Source organism: Prinia subflava, chromosome 4 (genome assembly GCF_021018805.1).
Source record: "Prinia subflava isolate CZ2003 ecotype Zambia chromosome 4, Cam_Psub_1.2, whole genome shotgun sequence".
NCBI lineage: Eukaryota > Metazoa > Chordata > Aves > Passeriformes > Cisticolidae > Prinia > Prinia subflava.
The window spans coordinates 64,151,700-64,170,188 of record NC_086250.1 but is presented as its reverse complement, the minus strand read 5'-3'; the positions used below and the strand labels follow the sequence as shown (position 1 = coordinate 64,170,188).

Genomic DNA, 18,489 nt, shown 5'->3' with positions numbered 1-18,489 from the left:
GCCATTGGAAAGCAAATTGTTCTCACTCTCAGCTACCTAATTTATTTGACTGTTATTGCTTCATGAGAGCTGGACCTGTCTATGTTAGGACTGTAATTCATATCAGAAATGCCCTTTGTAAAAAACAGTTTGGCCCAGGTTCCTGCAGCTGACACTGCTGAGCCACCTCAGCGAGCAGCAGCAGGATTTCCTCTGGTGCAGCCTGACAGAAGTTGCACTCTGCCAGTGCCCCTGCCCCATCTGCTGTTGGGGGGCATTCAGGATACAGCACAGGGCAGGTGGAGCAGAAAATGGAATCTCCAAATCCTGTATATGAATATTGCAATCACAGCAGCAGTTTTTTAATATACATTGCTGATTCCATTGTCCTGCACTTCAGGCTGATGCAGGTGAAGTCTCTGAAACCAGGGTGCTGTTAGAAAAGCAAAGTAAGGAGTTTCTTACAAGAAGCTTTCTGTTGCTTCACTGGTTCTTTTGGTTGTTGGTTGTTTTTTTTTGTTTGCTTTTTTTTTTTTTTTTTTTTTTTTCTTGAAAGGTATATGAAAAAGAAAAAAAAAAGGCTCTTTCCTCTTCATTTTTTGAAACAATTGCTGCAATGGGATGTTAGCAGATTGGGCTATTATTTCCCTGGAGAACATCCTGAATTGATGCAGAATGTCAGAGCACAGTGGGATTTAGCAGGTACCGAGCTGCTGACATTCCATTTTGCTTCTTTCATTTATAAAATATGAAAGTTAAACATGTGTGGAAATGCCTGTAAGAATGAGTCTGTATTTTGGTTTATTTTGCTGTGTCATGTGACTCCTATACTTTATTTTAAATCCAGATTCATACTTTTATATCCTCTTCCTTTATCCTGGGAAATATGGCACTCTATTCTTACTCCCTGGCTTTAGTTGAAAATAGCTGCTTAAATACTGTATGACTTCAGGGTTTTGTATAATATATTCTTAACTAATTTGTTTCTATATGCATTTTTCCACTCCACAGCAATTGTTCCAGCTGTGTCTGTATTTCCTTAACACATTGTTCTCTCCCTAGTATTAGAAACAATCCATACAGAAGCCTTTAGAAACCTCAAACTCAGCAACTTCTCTCATTTTGAAAGCTCTGTTTATGCAATATTAACTCATCCAGGAAGGATTATGTGCCTTAGTTAAGTATGGGAGGCTAAAGTAACTAAAATGTAGTACACTTTAGGCCATTAAGGTAGGTATTTATAACAAGATAAAATTTCTTAAACAGTAAAGTAGATGGAAGATGTCTTTCTTGATCCCATTACAGCTTTCTGCAATTTTACTGCTTTGTCCTGTGGTTTTATATTCACAAAGTAAATTAAAAACAAGGAGACCTTCAGCTGATGCCTAGGGAAACTACCTGGAACTGAGGCTAGGCAGAGTTAAAGGAATAAAGCAGGTATTTATTAAAAAGGCCTTCAAAGGATACACCTTGGATTGTACAAGAGCCCAGCCATGGCTATACCCAAGATGGACACCTGGTCACGTTTTCACATTTTTGTAACTTTGGTCGATTTACATTTAATATTGGAGTTAATTGTCCAGTTACAGCTTCAGGTAATGAAGTCCCATGGTCCCAGTCTTCTCTCCTCAATTTGCTGTTGTTTACACTTTTTGGGCCTGAAGCTGCTACCGTGTCCTTGGTTCTTAGACTGGAAAAGGATTGCTTTGTCTGACTAAGCTGTGCAGAGAACTTGCTCACACTTTATGTGAAGTTCAGTGTTACATACTAATGCAGTACAGAATCTGGAAAATATGAAGCTAAAACTTAAGGCATCATTTAAAAACAGTGCATGTTTTTAATTTTTTTTTTTGTCTGGACATTGTAGAACAAAGGACTTCTGTACTGAGTAATTAAAGCAGCGAATGGAGAAAATTCAGATGAATATATACTCATGAGAGTACCCATGACATGGAAGCAGACAAAAACAACTACAAAGAAGCCTAATTTTACTGTGTTCTTAAGAATTCTTTTGAGGTTTTTTTTTATTTCAAAGGGGTTTGGATTCTTATGAAGTGATTTATAAGGATTTTTTTTTTCATTTTCTTAAAACATCTAAAGCAATAAGCCCCAACTCCTAATGTTGTCATCTGCTTATTGGATCAGACTGACAAAATACTTTGCACAGAGAGAGTGTCTGAACACTGCAGGGTTACAGTGTTCTGAAGATGAAGGATGAAATCAGTTCCCTGCGCAGTAAAATTTTTTGTCATTAAATTCAGGGAGGCCAGGATTCACTCCAAGAATGGAACACGATTTGGCATCTCAGAAGAACAGGACTGGGAGTCTGTGTATCCTTCCTCATAGTGAAAATGTTACAGAAGAAAAAAAATTAATATGTTTTCCTTTTGTAAAGCGACAGGGAACATCTTTATAGCAAGAAATAGAAATGTCTTCAGAGTGAGAAGCACATCTGTTTATACAGGCAGCAAACTCAACTTCTGTACTCTGTAGCCCTGTGATCTTTAAGACAGAGGAATTTTATTCATATTCCCTCTATATAATCTGGAGAACAACACCAAATCACACTTAACAGTCGAGGTGCAATACCTATGATGATGCTAGGGTCAAGAATAACAATTTCTGGTTTTATATTCTGAGAAAGCATAATGCAATTGCATATGGTAAAGTTTTTCATCTGTTAGAGAGAGGGGGATTTTTTCCTTGGGTAGTTGAATTTCAGAAAATATCAGTCCACTTTCTCTTCGAACCAGCCTTTGACCAATAACAAGAAGAGAAACAACAAAAAATAATGTTTTTGGAAATTTCATTATTTTTAATTCACAAGACTCATCCATTGGAATATTATAATGGTTTGGGGCAAATTTGGGAGGAAACTTCCAAAGACCCTCAAGAAAGCAAATTCAAGTGGCCCTCCCTAGCTGGATCAGGAGAAGATTTCCTTGGAGAAAAGTGGAAAAAACCTGTTTATTTGACAAGCAAAGTATTCACAAGCATGAGAAATGAGTAATATTAGACAATAAAACCTCTTGCTGTTCTGCAGGGATGGCAAATTCAGAAAGTCTTTGCTGTGGGGTCTGCTGGGCTCTCTCAGTCTCTTATCAGTCCCTCCTGCTCTGGAATGTCACATCCCAGGCCCTGGTGGGCCACAGATGGGAGCTCCCGGTGTTCTTCTGGGTTTCCAGTCCAGAGCAGGGCCCACCAGTTCCAAAAAAAAGAAAAGCCACAGTCTGGGGAACTTCTCTGCCTCAGCTAGCTAAAAACTAACCAAAAGCAAAGGAGAGCTGTCCCTGCTGTCCGTGCTGCAGACAGCACCTTCTGTGAGAAGGAATGTGGGGCAGCGAGTGCAGCTTCTGCAAACAAACCCTGCACCTCCTCTCCCCCCTTTGCTCTTTGGAACCAGTCTCAAGGTGTAGAACTTAATAGCCAGCATAAACAGAGCAGACAACTGGGGATACAAGCATCATAAAGTCACCCCAGAACAAATACTGATGAGGAGCAGGAGCTGTCACATTTTTACCAGCTCAGGTGATGGAACAGACCTTGTCTCATCATCATTTTTCTCATGTTTTCTGCTTGTGCACTATATTCCCCTCACATTTGGTGCCTTAGATTTCTGTTGCCAGAGATATATTTAAATAAAATTAACCAGCCTGCTATTGGTTAATATTTTATAAATATGGGGATTAGATTAGAATCCATTAACCAAATCCACTGTATTACTTTAATATTTCTTAAAATATGTATTCTCCTTATATTACCTATATAAGAAAATATTTTATGGTACACAATTTATTAATAGTTAATTTTAATATTTCATAATATAAACAACATGTATGTAGTCTATTTAGAAATATATATGAAGTCAATATAAATATCCATAGTTTATTTGCAAGCATTTAATATTCATTAATTAAAGATAAGTGGTTTTACTTCCAATTATTGCTCTGCTATTAACACTGTATAAAAGTGCATTTTTGTGGTTACTAAATTTAAACTTCTAATTGGCCATTTTCTTTATTTGTAACAAAGGGTGACATGTCAGAGTAGAGCAGCCTTTTTGCTTGGCAAATCCAAATCTTAATCTAGCTCGCCCATGCCATTCCTTTAATAAACTGATCAAGCTCAGTCTTAAAAGATCTGGGCTGCTTGCTGTTATCTTATAGCAAAAGACTATTCTAGGACATTCTGCTGAAAAAAAGGAGCTTCTTATTGCCTTTTCTAATTTATTCTGAAGTACTTTCTACCCATTTGTTGTACCAATGCCATCTTTACTCTTACATACCGTTTTTGAGTGTGGGCTTGCTTTCTGACTCATTTTTAGATTGCATCACTGAACCTCTGTCTACTTCCAGAGGACAGATTTTCTCCTCTTCACAGTCCATCTTGGTGGCCATTTTCAGCATTTTGTGCACTTGCAGTTCATTTACTTGTCGTGATGGACAAAACAAACTTACAGAATCCCAAGCAATATGATAAATGGTCTTTATTAATTGTACTAACCATCTCTATTTTTGCTGGAAATACATGCACTTTCCAGTTTGCCATGGCTGAGGAGAGGATAGAAGGAAATGTTGATGGAGGTTATGCATGTTTTAAGAAGAACTGTAAGAACTTTTTAAGAGGTGATTTACATAAAACCAAACAGGATAGCATCCAATTCTGAATTAACTGTTTTCAGACTACAATTAAAAGAAAATATGATGCAAAACAGCAAAATAATTTAAAAAAAAACAGAAAGCATGAAGTAAGAGAGCCTTTTTGTATGAGTTTGTCTGTTCCTACTCCTTCTCCTTCTCACTTAACCCAGCTATTGCTTAGGATTTATTGATCTTTTAAAATGCTCTAGTGATTAGAAAGTTATTGAAGTGGTGGTACTGTGACAGAATGATGACAGAGTTTAATAAATTATTCCAGAACAGCATTTACAGACATCTTTTTGATTGGTTTTATTTGGTTTTGTTAACACCTAATTAATTTTTTTTTAGAGGGAGAAGTCTTCATTATAGATCAAGCATATCTCTGTAGTTACTTTAATCTGAATGTCACTAGGATATCCTTTGAAATGCTAACAAAAAATTAGAGCAAAGTGAAGGAAGAGCAGAGTTAATATATGAAATATGTGGGCTTTTTTTGATATTTAATCCCTTATATTTCCATAAAAATACAACACAATAATCTCTTTGTATTTTTTCTGGTTTTGTTTGTTTGTTTGTCTGTTTTTAAAGAAGGAATTACTTCCAAATAGAGACCCTACTTTGAAGTAATCTGTAAAACTAACAGTGAATAACATAATTATTATTTTAAAAACAAAAAAATAATAATAAAGGTTTAGCAGTTTCTTAGATTGTGCATCTCTGCACAAAATCTGAAAAGTCCTCTAGAACCTCTCCAATGAACAATATCTTTCACACGTTTTGTCTTCTTGCCATCTTCCCATAAAATAATCTTACAGCACTGTATGGCTGACACGGGTGTTATTCCATTCTGAAATACATCCTGGCAGATTTTGAGATAAGAGAAAACAAGGCACCTACATGTGAGATGGACAAGTGCTGTTGTCAGCAATGGGTTACAATTTAGAATATGGGTGTCTTTTGTGTTTTGTAGAGATAAACAGCTTGTTGAAAAATTATGAGTGTGTACTAAAGAGTCTCTGTCTCTGCATTGCATTAACTCTTTTTTGTTGAATTATAATATAAACTTTTCTTCATCTTCTGTTCTTGACATATTTTTTCTCATTTCCTTCTCCTGGGTGTTATTTTAATAAGATTTTACTTATTGTACACAGAGATTGTGCTTCTCTGGCTGTCGGTACATGGCAGCAAAGCCAGGCAGCACACAACATACAGCACTGCCAATTAATTTGCTTGATTTGACACAGACACAACAGTATTCTAGACTTCAGTGACTTCTTCATGGAATTATTTATAGAAGTGTCTGGGACATAATGTCAAATATCTAATGAGGAGTGAAGAAATTGTTCATTTAAAAAAAAATACATGACATTTTATCATTTATGCTTTTAATCGTGAGCATAAAATATCTACTCTACAGATCTTGAAATTATTTCATTCAGTAATTGCTCCATATGTTAAAAAATGGTTTTAATACTTTGGTTTTATTCACCATTAAATGCTTATTATCCAAACAGTTCTGGTTATCCAGTAATCTGAAATTATGATATGCTGGGATATGGAAATGCTTCTTTCCAAGCAAGACTTTGTAACAATCTGAAGATATGTAATATGTACAAGATCCAGCAGGCTGTCACATAAAATAATGACCTATCCTATTGGAAATACTACTATATAACAACTGTTGTTTGTTAAATTCAAAGACTTATTTTTGGTTTTCCTCCTTTGCTTTGAGTGAAAAGGATGAATTGCCTTGGCATTTGTATACACTCGTTCTGATAAAAGTTGAGAGTCTAAAAGAGAGGGTGGATAAAATACTACCCAGTTTCCTTATCTCTCAAAATTTTGCTATTCCTCTCCTTTAATTGTTTTCTAATCAGCTGTAAAGTTTCTTTGGGTGACTGCTTTGAGTTGGACACTTTTCTATGTTTTTGTATAAAAAGTATGAATATCTAAATTTAAGTTTCCAGTGCCACTCAAAGGACCAGTTACTTTGGAGAAAATGTTTGTTTTGAAGCCACTATAAATCTTTTCTTTTTGGCCTTTTTGCTGTTGCAAGGGAGAAGAAGCTGACTTATAACACACATCTAAATTCAAAGGGTTGAAGTTCAAGTTACTACTGGAACAGTTCTTCAAATTATATTTGGGAGTTATGTAGAAAATGCATGTGTTTGTGTGTATATACAAGTATGTGTATATACTAATAAAAACACACACATGGATAAGCCAGTGCAAAAATCTAATCTAAAAGTACCTTTAAATAAAATGTCCATTCTTTCCTTTTCCCATGTAAGAGAAGACAGAAGTGCAACTTTCCAGTGACAGTGGAGAGTGAACAAAATTCTGAGTAATTTAACATAAACATGAAGGAATGTGGTCTTTAAAAAAACTACTGAAACACACAAGTCATAAAGAAAACTAGTTTATACCTTCAGCAGAGTTTCTCTATTATCTGATTAGCATGGCTGCAGATGGAAGCATCTATGTCTGTACACATATATGCAAAAAATAGCCACTTGCAAAAGTATTGTCCCTCTTTGCCCACTTTTAAATACCATAATATTTGATTGAAAATATATATTTAAATCATAACAATTACTACTCAGTGTTATCTTTAAAGAAATCAATGGGTCAACTTCATTAAGAGTGATATGGAAGGGTAATACATTCCAGAGATTAAAAGATTAATGAACTGCATAGGAGTTCCCTTCTCTTCTCCTCTGTGTCTGTGTAGCTGCCATGTCAGGGAACAGCAGCTCACAGATTTTCAGAAATAGGAAATAGCTCTCAGGCTTTTCAAATAAAGTTGTTCTCTGCCTTGCATGCAGGCCAGAGCCTCTACAGTGAATAAATCATCAGAAGTGTATTCCAGTTCTTTTAAAGAAGGCACAGCAGTGCTCCCTATTTTTTATTGATTGCACTTGTAGGGGAAAATTGAATCCATTCCTTGTCAAGGCCCCTAAACCTCACATCATAAAGAAGGAGGAAAAAAAAATGAAAAGATGGATGGATTTCAGTGGAATTAGCCACAAAGAATGATCTTTCATATTGTGTGATGATGAATTTTATTTTTTCATTTTTTGCTTGTATCATGTGAGAGGTAGCAGCTGATGTACTCTGAAGTAGTAATCTTCAAAGACTTCTTTTAGTAGAATTGAAAATAAGCTTATTGGAGTGTTTTCTCCAACTAGCTTTTCTGTCAATTATCGGTCCAAAGCTCTTTCCTGTATGTAAGTTAACTCAAGGAAAGACAAGTAGATATACAGAAGTATGACTGTAACACCTCTAAGTATTTTATTTAGTAAAATGAATTTTGTTTTTTTCAAACAGAAAATAAATTTTCACTATGTAAATGAGCTTAATATAAGCTCCAAATACCCGTAATACTCCAGTTAGAGTATTCTGACAGGTACTATGTTCTCTATTATGAGCTAATGAAAGTACCACAGCTTTGATTTTTATGTGCCAGTTGAGAATCAGGATATTTATAAGGAACCATTTGAAGAATAATTTTTTGCTGATTAGGACTTGCTTGCTTTTCTTTGGAAATTTTCAAATCCATTGCTGTAGGCTTTAAATCAGAACTCAAAGGTATTGGTTTGAAGTTTCCTATTACCAGTGATATTACATTCCAAAACTAAAAAAGGGGGAAAAAACCCAAGGACTTGATTTACAGCTTGTTTTTTAAAGTGCAGGGTGTATCCTTTAGCAAAAGAGAAACATTAATAGAAGCTGTGGTAAAAGACTTAGAAAAATGAACTATTCAAACTAAATTTCCCAGCACCCTTTTACCCATTTACTGGTTACTGGATTGGTTAACACAGATGTGGGTGCATTCTATATCAAATATACTTTTAGACAGAATGGAAAAAACCAACCAACAAAAACAAACAAAAAAACCCCACACAAACAAACAAAACAAACAAAACACCCACACTGAATGAACAGTTTGCTAGTTTGAATTAGAAAAAGCAAACTGCTCCAGGGATGATTGTTTTAATGGTCATACAATCATTTATTTGCATATCAGTCCCACCAAATAAACTGCGTTTCTGTTCCAAACAAAATTTTTTTGTCATAATGAGAAAGTGAATTAAGAAGAAAGTGATATATGTTGAACCTGTCATGTGTTATGGTTTATTACAGAAATGAGACTTGGGCACTTCACTGTGAATTTCTGGGGTTCAGGAATATCTGTTTTTCAGTGCCTGAGAACAGATATATAACAAATTGTTAGTAGCCTTTTCCCAGATTTATTACAGTTTCCTTCTGTTAAGATGCTCTGTACTTGTTGCTTTTCTTGAATTCCACGTTATTTATTTTTTTTAATTCCAGCTTCATGTCTTGGGCCATTTGATGGGTTTTTTTTCCCCTTGCTGCAAATTCTTGGATTTTTTCAGGCTGTTATATTTGTTTCCAGGAGAAAGTTATAGAGGAAGAGGAAGGGAAAGTGGGACATAAATAATATCATAAAATTCTTAAATCTCACTGTAAAGCATTACTTCTCCACAAATATTACACACAAGATTTAGTAATCCCTATCTCTTACTTTATAGCCTAATCTCAACAAGTCTATTAAAGTGCTAAAATTAGCAGTTCTAGTATATGGATTTGGCACTTCAGTATTTAGTTATTTTGCTGTCTGTAGACCATATCTTTTTTTTCTTTGTATGTATTTTTTCGAGATATATATTTTACATATATATGACTGTATATGTGCAGAGGTGTGTGCATACATACGTAGCTCTTTGCAATATATTTTTGTGTGATACTGCAATCACAGAATCATAAATTATGCTAAGTGGGAATGGACTTGTCACAAGAGTGAAGAGATTGGGACCTGTCCCTCCAAATAGGAAACAGGAACATGAAAGGAAACAAAATCAAGCACAAAGCATCTCATCTACCTAAGTGACAGAGCTCCTAATGACTTAATGCAGCCACTTCTGGAAGCAAGATCTGACACAAAGTCAAGTTTAGATTGTCCGTACATAATCTTTAACTGCACAGAAGGTCAAATGGGATCTAAGACATAATTGAACAGGAACCATTTAAAAGTTATAATTAGCATCTCAGGGTGCCTCAGGGAATTTTTCTTCTTTAAGTAAACATATATTTATTTATAATTATCTACTTGACAAAAAGAGAGGTATTTAATACAAGCTTACTGCTTATAGGAAATCTCAAGAGTTGGAAATTTAATCTGATATTTCTTCAAAAAGCTATCTCTTGAGAGGGTAATATCTTGAAATTACTTTGAGAGAAACAGATAAACCTTTCTGTAAAATACACGGTGTAGCAATTTTCTCCTTAACCTTTTAAAAACAAGCCTATAAAATTTAATGTTGTGATCTCATTTCTCTAGTACCTTTTAAGAGCCTTACTTTGGAAATGGGCTATAAACTTTCAGTCCATCCTTGTTTTTTTGTTTTGTTTTTGGTTTTGTTTTTGGTGGGTTTTTTGCGTTGTTTTGTTGTTGTTGTTGTTTGTTTGGTTTGGTTTTGGGGGGTTTGTTGTTTGTTTGTTTGGGTTTTTTGTTTGTTGTTTTTTTGGGTTTTGGTGGGGGGTTTGGGGGGGTTTTTTGGTTGTTTTTTTTTTTTTGTAGCAGGTATCTAGAATGTGGACCTACATACCAAATTTTGCTCTGTAATGCCACTCAGGTCTCTTAAATGTGAACTGGTTTTATTTCAGCTTGACTTGCCCATTTACAAGAGAAGATGGATTTTCTTTCCTGTGTGCAATACCATAATGTAAACGGGATGCCTGTGACAAGTGGCAGTTTTCATTGGATTTATAGCTACATCTTTAGCTCCTTTCAAAAGTTTTTTTTCCCCTCTAGGTTCCTTTCGACTCTTGGCTTGCTGATCTAGGTGTTTCAATTTAAGAAGCATTGCTTTCAATCCCAGTGTGCAACACAAAAGAAAGAATTAGTGACTACACCATGAAAAAGCCCTTGCTTTTCAAAAATAAATGTGCATTTGAAATTGCATTAAATTGGGGGAGTAGGGGGGGAATTAATGAAACACTTACAGCTGATTGAGGTGAAAAGCATGATTTATCATAAGCTGTATCATAAGGTGTTTTGTGTCACAATAAAATTTCATTGATTACTCAGTCTAGACCATTTATTCTTCAGTGTAGCAGTGTTCATCATTTAATGTTTAAATTTTCCCAGTATATGTCTTTCTCGAGAAGGTATAGAACATGTTAAAGTATTCTATATATTAAAGTATTCTATAATTCATTATATAAAGTATTTGATTAAAACAAGTATTGCTACAGGAATTCTTTATGAATGTCTCTGTGTAACTGGCAACATAGTGTTTAGCTGAAATGTGAATTTTCTTCTATTTTAAGTTAATTGTGCAGCTGACCCAGCTCATAAATGTTAACATTGACTGTGCTGTCCTTACTGTCAGGGCCCAGATCTATGAACATTAAGATCCTTTTAATGTTTGCTAATGAGCACTACTGTTCACGCAGCCCCACCTTAATACTAGCAATAACTCATCAATGTCTTTTTCCTATATAATTCTTTTTAAAAGGGACATCTTTGTTACATTTATATTATACCTTTTTTTATTGATGTTGCTCTATTTCTGTTGCAGTGCACTGTAATTAACAAGCATCAGCTTTACATGCTTGCTTTTATTTTTCTATAAACCGTCTTCTCTATGATTGGGAAGTGCAATTAGAGTGACATCTCAGAAAGGAAGTGTTTGTAGAAGATATTGTCTGTGCAAATAAACTAAGAGTTGTGGCATGCAAATAATGTAACCAGAAGAGGAGAGTGTGAGGAATTTAAAGAAAATGACCAAGAAAAAGTAGTGTCTTTCTTAAAATTTAATTTCTGGGTTAGTTAAATTATATCTTAACCATCTTTCAATATTCCAGTTTGCTTTTTGTAGCTGTTGCTTCCCATGTTAGGATATGACTTTCTAATACCAAATTTGTTTTGTGTTTGCCAGCAACGATCGTGTTGAATGAGCTGAACTGGACTGCGGCGCTGGATGATGTGTTCAAGAGGAACAGGGAGGAGGACCCCACTCTGCTCTGGCAGGTTTTTGGTAGTGCCACTGGCCTCGCAAGGTATTACCCAGGTAACTCAGCTGTCCTACGCAACTGTCCTATGTCATACATTGCATTAAAAATATTCTGCATTATCTGCGAGCAGTGAAATATAATCAAAAATTGCTTTTTTACACAGGCACAGTTTCTTTATGTCAGAATAAAGGATATATCACACAAGGACTGTGAAATTATTCTGACATAAAGCTAAAATGAGGGGGAAGGAACTGGGAATGAAAAATGTAATTAGTATTTTTTTCCAGTGAGAAGAACAGAAGATTATGTCCTTTGAAAAGCTGAAGAGTTTAATTTTATCTTTTCTATTTTTTTCTGTATCTTGTGTAAATAATCATTTGAATATTTTCAAGTGAGATTTTTGAGTTGTCTACTTTTAAAGACAGCGACCCTGAAAGTCAACATATAATCATATTTAATGTCAGTGAAAATGTGAGTGCACCATGTTCATGTCTCTCAGAATCCACAACCTCTGACAGGTACATCTTCGCTATTAGAGCTAAGGTCAATTCAACTTGATTTCTTCTGCCAGCATGTTTCACCAGTCAAAGAATCCCATCACTTGATAGCACTAATTAATTTAAATAGATGTATATTTTAGTGTATTTAGATAAAGAGTGGCCTGAATTTGATTTTTGTTGTTTTCTATTTAGTGGAAAGCCTTGTTTTATGGCAAGGCCTGTGCTGCTGCTGCTGCTGCTGCTAAGTGATGCTCTTACCAATGCCTGAATAATGTGCCCACTGCACACAAGACAGTTGTATGGAGCGTGTTGACTAATGCCTACAACTGCCTAAAGAAGAATTCTGAGAGCCTTTCTCTTCTGTTTATACAAGATTGTTTGTGTTTCTGAGGGCGAAGGGGATTTTCTAAGGCTGTTATTGTATCATTAGCACGAGTGGCAGCACAGGCGGAGGAACTGCCTCAGGCTAGTTCACAGGAAGAATATTTCATAGCACTTGAATCCTGTTTGTTTTGTCATGCTGGATGATCATGAAATAAATACAGGGGGATGTTGTAGAGAAAGAAATATTGAAAATGCAAATTTAGTATTTATTTTGTTTTCCAACTCTTCCAATGCTTTTGGGATCTAGCATCATGTGTGGGGTCAGCATTTGTCATGGCTTACTATGTGATGTTTTTCCAGTACTGAAAAAGATGTTTCTTAAATGTATGTCTCTGCCAATATCCAGGAAATAATATTTCACTAGAAAATTAATCCCATATATTGAAAAATAGATTCTTATATAGAGCTAACCTGTCTACTCCAGTTGTTCACCAACACAACATAGGAGCCTCAAAATCTCTATGTATTCTTCTTTAAAACACTAGTATAAAATGCGAGAAGCTTTTCTCTGTTTTGCAGGTGCAAATGTTACTTGTATATAAGGGTACATCACTTCTGTTCTAAGGAGGCTCTTGGGCTGTCCTTTTTACCATAGTAGCCAGCAGCATGAAGGGATATTTCAATGAGCAGCCCTGCAAGAAGTATGTGTAAAATATGAATGTTTGAGCCACCAGCATCCCAGTTGTCCTCTGTCACTTGTGGACACATCCTTCTCCCTGGAATTGGGCTGCTGAGACCACAGTATTGCCTTCATCTTATCCTCAGTTCCTGCTGCAGCCCAAATTCCAGTGAGTAGCTGTATTTGTTTCTGGCACCCCAGATGGGACAGGAGAAACTGATGCCTTGGAAAGGCTGACCTGAAACAGAGACTGGTCAGACCTAGAGAATAAAGTAGATATTTATTGAAAGGCCTTTAGGATCCACCTTGGGCAGTACAAGAGCCTGGCCAGGGCTACACCCAGAATGGACTAGGAATGGTCACAAAATGGATGACCAGTCATGAGATCTTACATTTTTAGAAGTTTTAGTCCATTTGCATACTGAGGTTTAATTGTCCAATTGCAGCCTCAGGTTGTGACGTCCCATCCTTCTTGTTTCTCCCTTCAGTCCACTGTTTTTTGTTCTCTTGGGCCTGAAAGCTGTCCTTGGTCTCCAGCAGGAAAAGGATTTGTTTTGTCTCCCTGCTCTGTGAAGAGCTGACTGACACTTAATATGAGGCTCAGAACTGCACCCCTGGGCAGCACAGAACCTGAAAAACATGAAAGATAAAACTTGAGGCATCAGGATGGGCTTTGGTGGGCGTGGATGGACAGCTGTGCAAAGGTTCTTAGATGATTTTAGCAATGTTTAAGCCATTTACCATTTCAGTCTCTCACATTACTATCAATATTCTCATTAGTTTCGATGGCAGCATATTTTTGATGAGAAATGCTAAGCTCTGTTAGTCTACTGGCAATCATCCATTTTGATATGAGGATGCCAAGAGCAATTCTGAGATTTCTATTAGCTACTCTATGTGCTCTGAACAACTCAAGAGCAAGTAAACAGTAATTTAATAAAAAAGCTAAAAAAAAAGCTTAAAAAAAAAAAAAAAGTACATGAAACTTTTAGGAAGAACGTAATATATGCTCATTCATATGTTTAAAGGCACAAACCACAAATTAGTCTTTTGTCCACTGTAAGATCAGTCCTCAGTGGTCACAGGACTCTACAATCAAGAGGAAATTCTGGAATAAGGATACCTTGCTCCCATTGGAGGAGGGTCGAGTTAGGGAATATTTAAACAACTGGACTCAAAGAAATACCAAGTAAGTTTGCCAGAGGCACTAAACTGGGATGACCTCTCAACTCCCTCAAGGGCAGAGAGAATAAACAGTTGCACAAAATTTGGATATTTTATGACATTTTTTTGTTTACATTTAATGACCCTTAACTATAGTTAAAATATGTCAAGTAGTTATAACAAGTGAACTGACTTGTAAAATTATCAAGTCATTGAAATAAACAAAAAAAATGAAAATTTCAAAATGTTAGATAACTTAATATTTAAATAAATTTAATATTATTTAAAAATAATAGAAATTTACAGCCTTTGTCCTGCAAGCAAAAAGGTTTCCATCATTAATGTACAACTCAAGAGTAAGAGCCAGTTTTCAAAAGTGTGTGAAAGGAAGCTGAGATGCATTTTATGGGACTTCTTAATGCAAATATTACTGAAATTCGGTATTATGGAAACAGTAAACAATACCAGAGCAGTTTCTTAGGTAAAACTGTGAGTCATTAACTTTGAAATTTGGATTCTATGTGATAGGGCAAGAGAGCACAAATTATTATAAATGTTGAATTGCTTTTTCCTTAGTGCTGGTAGATGTACCTCTACCTGCCTAGTTATTTGACTTTAGAAGTCTAACTCCAGAACTCTGTATTGGCTTTTAAGGTGTCATTTTAAGATGACACTTGACTAATTCTAGTCCAGACAGAGTTTCAGTAGTTTTTGACTCAAAATAAAAGCAGTAGTCTGGCAGTGTTTTTTCAAGGTCGTTGACATTAGCAATTTATTCCAATCCAATTGAACCTTTTTCTTACAAATCTTGAATCCATTTCTTGTGGGTTTGCACAATTAGGGTTGGGTTGGTGCTGTGTAGACAGAAGGACATTTTAATATAGATCAGGTTTCAGATTTAATTTATAATTAACCATAGAGCACTGGAGAAATCTGTTGCTCAAAAATAAATTAATTTAATTAAAGTAGTTTAATATGATTTGACAGATATTAAGTTACTTACATTTTGTGAGGCATCTAGCCAGGTAATTTGAATGCAAGGTTTTAGAAAGCAGCTATCTAAAAGAACAATTTAATATAATTTTTTGGTGGACAACTTGGAAGTGCAGGTATAAAGTAACCAGCTCCTATTTTAATAATGAAATTCTTTTTAATTATAGACATAATTAGGATTATAATTGTTAATCAATGTTTCATTAAAATACTGAAATGGGAGGCATATTATTTCCACTGTAGCAGTTACTAATTAAACCAACTTTAATAAAATTTGTATTTATGTGCCTTTTACCAGATACCACCTCTCTCTTTTTTCGTTTTGTTGTGATTTTTTTTTTTTGGTATTTTGGGGTTTTTTTGTTTGTCTGTTTGGGTGGGGTTTTTTTTCTGGACTGCAGGGAGCAGACATTTATTTGCAGTTAAATATGATACAGGAGGCTTTCTAGTTACAGTAATAAATCTGCTTAAGAATAATTGGTTGCATAGGATTACTCAAACGAAAACACATCTGATTTAGATGAATAGATGAATGTTTAGTAAAAAGGTGTTTGATCAGCAATGCTGACTCAGTTCTCTCCAGGAAGTACACTAAATAATAATTTTCTCAAGGGTTATACTAGAAAATAATACTGATAGGGAAACTGATAGTACTGGTAGTTTCAGGTTTCAGCTAGTGAGATACAAATACCCATAACAGTGGCATGGTGGTGCATGAGTAGATTCAGCTTCTTTCATGAGGAAATGCTGGACCTAGGCTCAGTGGGACAGTATTTGGTCTGCAGCGACCAAAGGTCTCAAGGTGGGAATGTGCTTGGTCAAGATCCCAGAAGTTGAGTCCATTTATTGCAAAAATAAAACTGAGAAAGAAATACTATCCTAACCCCAGCTGTTCTGTATCTTCCCAGTTTTACCCAGAAATTTAACAAGGGCCTATGGAAAGTTCAGCTTCAAACTTGTGTTCACAATGTGTTATTTCTGGCAAAAGGCACATGTATCACTCTCCAGAGCTTCTGCATAGATCTGTGAATTCTCTCTGTTGTCTTTGTGGAGTCTTTTTCTTGGGGGTCTTTAGTAGAGGAGGAAGCCCAACCTGCAGCTCCACACTCTTCTCTTATCACATAACCTAGACACACATACTTGTCCTCTTCATTTGACCTTACTTGCATTGGAGAAGAATTCTTACTTTTAGTGTATCTGATCATGTCTTAATCGTGTACACAGATGTTTGGTAAGTTCATCTGCCCCGTCAGCTTTAAGATGTATCTGTGCCATTAAAAAGGGTGAGTCAGGTTTTTATTGGAATCCTTTAGACAGCCCCACGGTGTGACTGAAGGGACAACGTGTGCTGGCAGCTTTTCCCCATGGGCAGCACTGAATGCTGTTGGCTTTCTTAAATACTACAAAGTTCTCCAGTTTTGTTCCAGGAGACTTTATGTTCTCAGAGACACCTGGATTATTGTGTGCTGTACTGCATGTCATATATATGCTGTGTGGCATACGAAACACAAGTTTTCATCTGCAAAACACTCCTGGTGAAAAAAACTAATAAAAACATCACTGTCATCATTTTGCAGATTAAAAAAAAAAAAAAAAAAAAAAAAAGGTATAGAGAGATAAAATGGCTTCTTCAGTGATTGTCTGAAGGTTAGGTATTTAAGCCAGGGGTATGCATAGCAACATTTTTTTTAGGAATTGAGTTTGTATTTATGTTCATTAACTCATACTTAAATTAATTTTAAATATCAGCAGGTCTGGCAATCTCCTCTGGATGTTTGTAATATCAGTACTGGAGAGCACAGTGAAAAAAACTTGTATTCTTCCCTCTCTTTGCTGTAGACTTGCCTTCTACTTAGTCTTCCTTTGTTTATCTATATAATAAGCAGGTATAATATGATGAAAATTTTAATTAATCAAAGAAAACAATCTCTTTGCATTGCTCATGCTAATATTTTGCTAGGATATTCCTGTGGAATTTGAGCTCATGAGGTATGAAATAGAAAAATTCACAGATAAAGAAAGCAGCACTTCAGTGATGATTTTGCAGAAAAATAATCTTGTCCTTAAAGTCTTCAAATTTTTGGATTAAAAATATGGATAGAAAAGAGTTATCGGAATAAGGATTATCTATCCTCCATTAAAATAAAAAACAAACAAAAAAACCCTAAAAAACAAAACCAACCTGTTTCCAGATGTTAGTGAAGCAAGTTTCACTTAGCTACTAGAGCGTTCTCTTAGACAAATTAATAATAGAAGAACTTTAAAAATCAATTTCTAATAAAATAAAATGGTATCTCTCCAAATGAAGAACTTGCTGTGCACAGCTGCTCTTGTGTTAACAATTAATGGCAAGCAATAGTGTTGTGGCCATGATATTGAACTCTCCAGAGAAAGTAATTACTGAAGCAGATACTAAGAGAGTGGAAAGCCTAAAAAATCCATACAAAATGAATCAAAAAGCCTTGAAAAACTGAGAACTTCACTTTTCTTTTGAAAAAGGTTTTCTATTTTATAGCTGTTAGTTCCTGTTAAAAGCTCAGCATTCAAAGGAGCCTTTAAAGTAAACAAACAAAGTAAAACCACAAACACTTTCCTGGTAATGCAGCTTATAAATTATCAATTAGTGCAATTAGTGTGTGTGAGTCGGATACTTCTACTTTTTCATAGAAATAAACCTCTTTGAATGTTGTTCACTTTTTTTTTTTTTTCTTTGAAATCTGGGAGGGAGGAAGAGGAACTGACATGATTTGGATCTAACCATACTCATCACACAATTGTTGGTGGAAAAAAACTTTAAGATCACCAGGAACATCCATCAACCCAGCCCCACCACCATGTTCACCACTAAACCATGTCCTCAAATGCCACATCCACACATTTTTTTGAACTTCCAGGGATGGTGACTGCCACTTCCCTGCACTTCCTGTATCAATGTTTCACAACCCTTTCTGGCAAGATTTTTTTATTAATATCCCATCTAAATCTCCCCTGGCACAACTTGAGGCTGTTTCCTCTCATCCCAGTTCCTTGTTGCTTGAGAGATTGACACTCACCTTACTACAACCTTGTTTCATGATATGAAAAATCTCACAGTAAGTTCAGTTACAGCTCATTTTTCAAAACTCTTATGCTGAATTTTGTAACTACAGTTACACAATAAGACCTACCA

The 18,489-nt window shown here is 35.5% G+C and overlaps 1 protein-coding gene across 3 annotated transcripts in view; it reads left to right on the top strand.

Annotated features, from left to right (window-relative positions):
* The window catches only part of CACNA2D1 (calcium voltage-gated channel auxiliary subunit alpha2delta 1), a 359,015-nt gene that overhangs the window by 236,523 nt on the left and 104,003 nt on the right, over positions 1–18,489 (top strand). For all 3 annotated transcript variants that reach the window (XM_063396985.1, XM_063396984.1, XM_063396986.1), the window contains exon 7: positions 11,585–11,716. In XM_063396985.1, the coding sequence (XP_063253055.1) occupies positions 11,585–11,716 (132 nt within the window). The remainder of the gene's footprint in view (positions 1–11,584; positions 11,717–18,489) is intronic.